Source organism: Ctenopharyngodon idella, chromosome 9 (assembly GCF_019924925.1).
Source record: "Ctenopharyngodon idella isolate HZGC_01 chromosome 9, HZGC01, whole genome shotgun sequence".
Classification (NCBI taxonomy): domain Eukaryota; kingdom Metazoa; phylum Chordata; class Actinopteri; order Cypriniformes; family Xenocyprididae; genus Ctenopharyngodon; species Ctenopharyngodon idella.
Genome location: NC_067228.1, coordinates 13,705,758 through 13,715,210, shown reverse-complemented (window position 1 = coordinate 13,715,210; position 9,453 = coordinate 13,705,758). Strand labels below are relative to the sequence as shown.

The 9,453-nt window shown below is 36.6% G+C and overlaps 1 protein-coding gene across 1 annotated transcript; it reads right to left on the bottom strand.

The window, feature by feature from the left end:
• Positions 1-2,077: 2,077 nt before the first annotated feature.
• On the bottom strand, positions 2,078-9,440 carry arglu1a (arginine and glutamate rich 1a). The gene is made up of 4 exons (XM_051906504.1): positions 8,964-9,440; positions 7,016-7,241; positions 4,813-4,896; positions 2,078-3,234 (listed from the first exon to the last, which is right to left on the bottom strand). Exons 1-4 carry the CDS (start codon positions 9,245-9,247, stop codon positions 3,070-3,072), a joined length of 759 nt encoding a protein of 252 aa, XP_051762464.1. The 5' UTR covers positions 9,248-9,440; the 3' UTR covers positions 2,078-3,069.
• Between the last annotated feature and the right edge of the window lie 13 nt (positions 9,441-9,453).

Genomic DNA, 9,453 nt, shown 5'->3' with positions numbered 1-9,453 from the left:
CTTAAAACTGTGTTTTAAGCACCACTTACAAAGAGCTCCGAAGGTAATAAATTATTTACTTTGTGCAATGGTAGTCTGTTTCTGAGAATGCTCCCACAATACCAAACAAAAGCAAACAATAAGACGAGCTAACACAATTCCAAAAGAAGTCTTCCCAACGGGAAAACACGGAAACGACGATTTCCTGAGCTATCTTAAAAATAACCAACGCAGATGAGCTGTTAAGTGTCTTGGTAAATAAGCAGGCTAATCATGCAATTTCTCGCATATGTTCTTTTCTTGAATTCAGAACACACACGTTAACTAATTTTAACAACATTTACAATTAAATTAATAATAATCTTACTCCACGTGCACTGGAATAACAATTACAAATAAATAACAACTCGAGGGAAACATATTAAACAGTTTCCAATAAAGACTATTTGTTTACAACTATGTATAACTTGTTTTATGTAGGTTTTTTTTTTCCTGACATTTAATTTATTTAAACTCATTTTCACTATCAGTTTAAACATCTCAACCTAAACGTTCCCAAAATGTAATGACACTCCGTAAATGAAAAACAAACAACGCTTCACACCTTAAAGATAAACTCTGAGCAACTTGTCAGCTCTTTGAAATCACAGGGTCAGATCGATGTTTATTCAGTTGCACGCGAATAATCTCACGGTCCGTGGGTCTCTCGGAGTCTATCGTGATCAAACAAAGTACACTTAGGAGAAAACACACCTGCTGCCCTCCCTACACACACAAGCAACAGTCAAGTATGCGCATTCTTGGTCAAACTTTACGCATCGCTTCTGAACACATCATTGCTGTTATAACTTATACTTTGCGGTTACCTATATTCAATAAAGGAACTGTGGAGTTCAGCGCGCAGGGGTCGAGCACAGTTTCGGCGTTACATCAGTAGTTCATCAGCGCTGCATTGTTAAAGCTGACAGTGACTAATACACACGAGACTGATCATGCGGGCTCGTCAAAAAAATCACACGTCTGTGACAGAAGAGTTTGCCAACATTTCCATTAACGTCTCACACAGGCTACCCGAGAACCGTAGGCAGCGAACAGAAGTAACCTCGAGGTGAATTTATGATCAGAGGAATCAGAAATAAACTCAAATGCAGATTAACGTTGGTAGTCACTTCAGTCTAACTCGTAAGAAGGAAAGTTCACAACATGGAATTAAATTAATCACTTGGTCATTCCACGAAAAAGGGTTAGAAAGGGTGATTTTAAAAGTATATTCCTTAAGATTTAAAATTCTGCTAGATCAAAGTGTTATTAAATAACATTGTGCTAAAACTATCAAACTAAATTTAAACATTTAAAAAAAAATATTGGGATATGACTGTGACTTTTAAAAGATCATGACACTACAAAGTGTTCATTAGAAAGATATATTAATGCAGATATTTCTATAAACACGTTTTCAGTAATCATTTGCTTACTGTACAAAATCATGGTAACATACAATTAAATACTGTTCATTACTAACAACTTCAAAATTTAAGATAAAAACAATTTACACTCACTTGTCCTTGAGTTCACAACCTGAATTATTATAATAGTTTTTCATCTTAATTAAAGGGAGTTATAATTGTAACCGGTTTATGCATCTGTTCATGAGAAAGACAAAAGACACCCCTTTTTTCCCGAATGACCCCACTATACCTTTTAATGAGGACTGTTTCTTGGGATTATGGTTTTTTTTTTTTTTTTTTTTTGCTCTACAAATCCTGTGCTGCAGATGTTTTGTAGGACAATTTTAGTATCAATTCATTTGACATTTAATTGGAATCTGCAAAATTGCAATCTGCATGACCTAAAGTAACTATAAATCTACAAACTGGCAGTAGTTTACTTAGTTGCTTTTTTTTTTTTTCTCTCTTCGGAGTTTACATTTTACTGTAATTGTCCATTCAATAAAATAACAAATGGCTGGTGTTGCATAATATATGCAGAATTAAAAAAACGGGTACAATTAAACAAGAGCGCAGTTACAATTTCCCAGAAGAGAACAGAGGGTCTAAACAAACTACTTTGTGGTTTGCAGAGAGCACAAGAGACATGATTTAGGCAATGTTGTATTTATGGGATTTATTGGTCAACACACTAAATGTCCCAGTTCACAAGGGTAATTTACCACAAGACAAGAACACCCTCTAGCATACACTCATACACGCACACAAACTCGCTCACATACACACCCTAACTAGTCTTACCTGTGATTCCCGATTTCCTTAAGGTACCAACAGAGCGCTAGACATTACAAGACTTTGTAACATTGTAACCTTTTTTTTACTGAAATATTTGTATTGTAATTTCTAAACAAGTTCTGGTCACACATATTATGTTCTACGTTTCAAAAAGGAGCAATTTGAATAAAGCGTATCAAAAAGGACAAAAATGATCTAGGTTACAATGCTAAAAACACAGCTCATATCAGGTGATTATGGGATTATGTATTAAGCAGCATTTTAGGAACTCTATGCTTTGAGGTGTTCAGTCTGCAGTCTAAAAAATACAAAAATACTCACACTCCCACACATACGTTCACTAATAAGCATAAAACAAAAAGTCTGCCAATTTACATTTTTTAAAAACATTTGTGCACTTCCCCTCAGACGCTTTGAATGCAAGTACAGTAGTTAAACTGAGGTTGTACTATTCAAGCTCCCAAACCACTGACATATATTGACCAAACAACCAACCAACCACGCACACTCATATACACAAATATTTACACTTCATTCTTATTTGCTTGCAATTGAAAAGGAAAAAATGTTTCTGAAGGTGCATCCAGCATAATGGTGTCAAATATCGATAAAACACACTGAAAAAAAAACAACAACAACAGTCTGTGGTGGTGCCTGCAAGTCCGGTTTTGAAGAGTGAGGATTCCAATTTTTTTTCCTTTCCTGGGTCTATGAAGAGCAATTTATGTGGGCAGAGCACACCTCTCTTTGAGACTCCGATTCACTTCAACATGAAGCACGCATCCAAAGAGATGAGAAGAGAAGAGAAGAGAAGAGAAGAGAAGAGAAGAGAAGAGAAGAGAAGAGGTCACTCTGTAGCTTTGAGAGTGAAGGAGAGGCGAGGTCGGGACTTGCCCTTCCCCAATATCATCCTCTGTTCCTCTTTCTGTTGTCTCTGCCTCTCCTGCTCTAGCTTCATGCGTTCCTCATGGATCTTCCTTTGTTCTTCTACTATACGTAGCTGATCCTCAGCCTGAAACAAACATGAGCAAAAGTGACTTTTTTTTTCTAATCAGCCAAGGCATAAATAGGTTCATTTTAGGTCTTTTGATACACTAATACACGAAAATGTACATTAATTAACATGCATTAATGAAAAACAATGTTTACTGGATTTGATCATACCATTTATACATTATCTGAAAGCTGAATAAATAAGCTTTCCATTGATGTATGGTTTGTTAGGATAGGATATTGGCCGAGATACAACTATTTGAAAATCTGGAATCTGAGGGTGCAAAAAAATCTAAATATTGAGAAAATCGCCTTTAAAGTTGCCCAAATGAAGTTCTTAGCAATGCATATCCACTCACAAAAATACATTTTTGATATATTTACGTTAGGAAATTTACAAAATATCTTCATGGAACATGATCTTTACTTAATATCCTAATGATTTTTGGCATAAAAGGAAAAAAAAAATAATTTTGACCCATACAATGTATTGTTGGCTATTGCTACAAATATACCCGTGTGACTTATGACTGGTTTTGTGGTACATGGTCACATATTAAAAAAAAAAAAAAAAAAGGCATGGTTGGCACTGCCAAGCATCCATTTTTAAAACTGAGACTAAACATTTCAGAAAGGGCAGGTACCACTATGCAAAAACAAAGTGAAACAGTGAAAACCATCTAAACACTTCAAGCTAAAACCATGAGGAAAAACATATTCTGGCCATCTTGAGGGAGAGCTAATTTATGGCCTATAATTGTAATGGCCTTGAAATGTATGTACCCAAAAACTAAAGTATCACAACAAAAGGTATCAAAAATGAGAAATAAAAGCTTCTTCTGAGCTTTTAATTATCAGTGGACATAATATTCAATATTAATCCACTGTTCTCTGCATTAAAGAGCTCATATAAGGGTTCCCACCAAGTTTGACCAATGAATTTCCATGACTATTCCAGATTAGAGCTATCACTGAATAAGGATTTTTAACAATTTAATTTCAAGATTGCGCTCACAAAGAGCTGTTTATAGCTGACTGAATATTTAAGAGATTATTATATTATTCTTCCATATAGAAATTTGCAAGAATTTTCTTTATTTTCAGGCCTGCACATCAACATATCCTGATATTTTCAGGTAGGGGTGTATATCTACAGCAGTATTGATGGTAATCGTGATATTTAAAAAATTAAATATTGATATCATGTTAATCCTACACTAAACATTGTAAATAATTCAACACCTGTCAAACTATCTGTTTGGCGCTCCAAGATAGTAGGTGGCGGCATCGCACCTTAACGTTATTCAATAAACTAAACAAAAAAACATTCAAATTTTTTTTTTCAAAATTTCTACAGAAATTGCAGTAATATTTTATACTTTCATACATAATGAAATTACTTTTGTGTGGACAACCAATTCTAAGAGATAGTGTAAATAAAATACTAATTAACTATTAAATTTAATTATTTTTGTTTCATACACATTTTTCTTTTACGTTTAGTACATTCATATTTGTTTTGTTGTGTTTGGCTTTTGGTTGTCACCTTCTAAAAAAAGTCATATGTTTTGTAAAAATAAAACAAAGAAACAAGTACCAGCTTAGCTTGAGCATCAGCAATCTTTCGGTTGTTTTCTTCCAAAATTCTCTCCAGCTCCTCTCGTTTGGATTTTTCTTCCTCCTAAAGGGGTGACACGGTGACATGTTAGGGCGGGCAGACAAATCCACTGAAACAAGCCCCCATAAACCCAGTTGCACACTCAAACACGTCTACACTCGCACAAACAGGTACCAGTCAGCGACACTCGCACAATCTCTTTCACCTGCTTTCACACACTTTCCACATTTCACATTCTGAACTGCAGCATCAAATGTCTGAAGCTAACCTCTATGTATGCAACAATAAGCAAAAAAAAAAAAAAAAAACCCACCCACGAATGTATTCAGTCACACCTTTAATCCCCACCACGTTTAAATATATATACACATCCAAACATTCATTTATGCATTCATTAAGATCCATACAGAACAGGTATGTAAAAGATAACACATCGACAACTAACGAAGAATCTCATTCGTTTGCAGATGAAAAAAAAAAAAAAAAAAATCAGCTCGTTCTCTCTCTTATTTTTTTTATTTATCAGCATCCATAAGCAAGAAGTTTCAAAAGAAAATGAGAGAGACAAAGAAAGATTAACTTAAATAAAGGAGAGAGTGAATAGTAGTGGCTCACCAATGCTCGTATACCTACGCCTTTCTCCTTTGACTGTGTACTGTACCTACACAACTGATGATTAAAGGGGTGAGTATTTACTGCCTGGTCCCGTGTGTCCCGTCCTGGACAGCGCAGCACCTCCCCTTTAAAAATTTCTGAGCTACCAGCACGAGCTAGTGCTCTTACACAGCAACACCACATGCAGTATATAGCACAGTCCAGGAAAATGAATTATGTTAATCATACAACATTACCGTGTGGGGACGTCAGGCTATTAACGTTAAAGGATGTTAAAGACTGCAAAAACACAAAGGTGGGATCATTCGTTAGATGTGTTTGTTTGAAAACAAAAACAGTGATGTGTTTGCGTCTAAGCTCAATGGCACAGTAACGTTGAGTGTGGATGTAGAAGTGTGTGTGTGTGTGTCTGTGTGTGTGTACCCGCACGCCAGCACTCCTGAGGAAAAGCAAATTGTGAGGACACAGAAGTACATTTAAAACACTGCACTTTTAATGACGTCAAAACGGAAGAGTCAAAGGAATAATGAAGCTAGAAATCTAAAAAAAAAAAAAAAAAAAAAAAAAAAAAAAAATCAGCAATTAATAAATATAACACAGATGACAGAAATGGATCAGCATTGAAGGGAGGGGTGGAGCGTTTTCTGATTGATGGTGCAAATGAAGACCAAATCATGTGCAAACGCTAAATGTACAACAATACAGATTCATTTAATGGTTCAGTACCAAGGCTACAGATGACGGGGACAAATCTAAAATGTACAGAAGGAGGGCACATATCTAACCCTATTAGTGCTAAGCCGCTGAATTTTGTGTGTGCTTGTGGAATGGAATTAGTTTCTCGTTCATAACTCATTGCATCTTTACAATTAGAGCACAGTAACCCTCCTTTTTATGGTATGGGTGGAATTACAAGCTATGGATTTAGCAAATTAACTAGTTTAAGTGTGGTCTAGTGGCCACAAAAGGTCTTATGTGTTTGTAACATCCAAAACCACATTATGTCTTGACCTATCAAAGTGCATTATGGTGGATGTTCACACTGAAAGCTCATGAACAAAAAAAGGCCAGGTTTGAATGCTGAGTGACCTTTATAAGAAAAGCGTTTTATTGAAGACAAACAGTTTCATACATTGGTGACAGTAAAACGATAAAAGATATGAGTAAAGAGAGCAGGGTAGGGGTGAAAAATAAAAGGGGAGAGAAAAGATGGGAAATATAATATTGGTCCCTCACAGCCGTGGCAAAACATTCACTTGAAACCCCTGAGAGTGCACTAGAGGTGTGTGAGATTCAATAAAACGAGGACTCCATCATCCAACATCCTTAAATACTAGCGTTCCCTAGACAGCAGCTCAACTGAACTTCTCTAAGCATCACATCACACCTTGTAAAAGTTGCTTTCTGTAATTAATTTAACTCCCCACCCAATCAATTGAGCTTACTTCCATTGCTAGCCTGCATCTCCTGCTCTGTCTCGGGGGGAAACGAGTGTCAGGTTGTGCAACGGCTGCGAGTTTGCGGTTTGCGGCTGTTCTCCGCTGCGTTCCGAACGACCGAGCGTTACCTCTCTGGCTTTCTGGGCGTTCAGTTCAGCCTGCCTCTGCCTCTCTAGCTCCTGCAAAAGCTGCGCCTCCATGATGCGTTTGGCCTCCTCCACCCTCCGCAAGACCTCATGCTCGATCTCGTCACGCCGCTTCTCAAGCTCTTCCTCCACCCGCCGCGCCACAAGCTCCTCCACGCGCCTTGCAGTCTCCTCCTCGATCAGACGCTCCTCAATTTCTTGCTGACGGCTGTGAAGGATAAAAGAAAGAAAGGATGAAACATGGCAGTTTCATCGTAAACCCTTAACTTATAAACAATGATAAATGTAGACTGAAGAACAACTCATCAAGAACAGAGCTAAGAGTAGTGAATTTATTTGTTTGCACAGTCTGGCCAGTAGTCCCTTGCCCTGAAAACATTTTCACTGGCCCCCCATTTTAGAATTTTTGAATTTTAAATTTATAAGTTCAAAAGAAATTGAGTTTACTTGTATTAATTTAAATTCTCATTTTAAAATATTTTTAAATATTTATATTTAAAATAATAAATAATAATAAAAAAAAATTATTTATTTTTTTACTTAAATTATATATTTTTTATGTATTTGTTAATTATTTTTGCAGAAAAAAAAAGGTTAACAAAAATATATATTTTTGTATTTAGCTTTTTGGGACTTTTAATTTCTTTTTATAATATTATTTTTTAATTTTTTTTCACACACATAAAACATGCATTTTTAACTATTGTTTTCTTTACAAAGACAATTATAGTCATAAATTATACAGTTATTATAATCATAAAAACACCTTTTACTAGAAAAATGATATACAGCAAAACATACTGATTAATTTTCAACCAATTCTTACTGACGCTAAACTATGAATCATTAATGTAATTTCATCAAAGCATAATTTGTGTTAGCCAGTTTGATAACCTTTACCTTGCTGACAAGTTTAAAAAGATAAGCAAATTTCACAACTAAATGAAAAAAACGAAAGAAAGAAAAAAAAATGCATTGCTGAGCCCAGAAGAGGCAGATGATACTGGTAGGCTTGACCTGTCATCTGTATAATTCTGAAATTAAACACATTGTGCACGCTGACATCATAAACCCATAAAGAAAGGTACACCATTCAAAGGGAGGCCATGATTACAAAAGCATGTTTTAAATTTATTTACACTTTAAGCATGACTAAACCATTAGAGGAGAGCAAGCTGTCACACCTGGCCTTAAGAAGGAACACAAAAACACAGACACAATACTGAACCAAGTGACCATAACATTGCCCAAAGCCAAAACATAAATCTAACAACAGCAGCCATCTTTTTATTTGATTTCAGTGTCATGAAACTCGATCCAAGGCCTCTCTTTGAGTTTTAAAACACCCTGAATGTGGTTACAATGTACTCTGGGTGAAGATCAAGCCTGGGGCTGCAGCACTTCTCTTCCTGTTCTTTCACTACATTCCCCCTTCCTTCTCTTCCCCAAACCTCTTAACATTATACTGGTGGTCTCCAATCACAAAAGAGAAATGTCAACAATCTGTGATAGCTACAAAAGCGTATCAGCTAACACGGGCAGCAGATTTCAGTGATGAGATGACCTGATGTGTGACAGCTGCCTATGAGAGTCCATGGAGTGATGAAAGTTCACTGAATACAGATAGGTAACATGAAACGTCACTTTTTTTGCACACTAGCTCAATATATTAAGTTCTTATCAATATTAAACAAAGAGTTGCTACTTGAAACATGAAACAACTGAACTGAAGTGATAGCTCTGTCTTAACAAGTGACACTTCATACATACATGAGTAAAGCCATGTGTGGCATATAGACACACACATACGCGCCGTGCGTGCGCGCGCGCGCGCGTGTGTGTGTGTATATGTATGTATGTGTGTCTACTTATATATATATATATATATATATATATATATATATGAATGAATGAAAGATTGACAACTTACATCTTCCTCTGTCTCTCTATCTCTGTTCTTCTCTCCTCCTCTTCTCTCTTCTGTTTCTCGTCGTTGTTTCTCTTGCTCAGTGTCCGGCCGAACATGTCGGTTCGGTCGGGTGGTGAGCCACCCCTGTCCCTCCTGCTGTCGGATCTCGAGCGGGACCGTCTGCTCCTTTTCAGCTCCTTCGATCTGCTCCTTTTCTTGCTGGATTTGGATCTTGAACGGCTCCGTCTGCGGCTGTGTTTAGAGTGTTTGGACCGGGACGAGCTGCGGCTCCGAGAGCGACCCATATTCTGCACGAATAAATCCGACTGACACCACTAAATGAATGCAGTAATGTCTACAACGACCTCATGTAATATTATATAACGGTTACCTGTATAACTGTTTAATATAAACTCGTTTAATAAGGTTATTTGTTGCTTTCTGCTCCAGTGAATCTGCGGAATCAAACAATATGGCGTCCGCCTCCAGTCTTCCTTTTCCCAGAATGCAA

Excerpts from the sequence above, each read along its gene's own strand:
- arglu1a (XM_051906504.1), bottom strand. The coding sequence starts at position 9,247 with ATGGGTCGCTCTCGGAGCCGCAGCTCGTCCCGGTCCAAACACTCTAAA. Across the intron at positions 7,242-8,963 it reads ATAGAGAGACAGAGGAAGAT|CCGTCAGCAAGAAATTGAGG; the intron begins GTAAGTTGTCAA and ends TATCCTTCACAG. Across the intron at positions 3,235-4,812 it reads CTGATGCTCAAGCTAAGCTG|GCTGAGGATCAGCTACGTAT; the intron begins GTACTTGTTTCT and ends TGTTTGTTTCAG.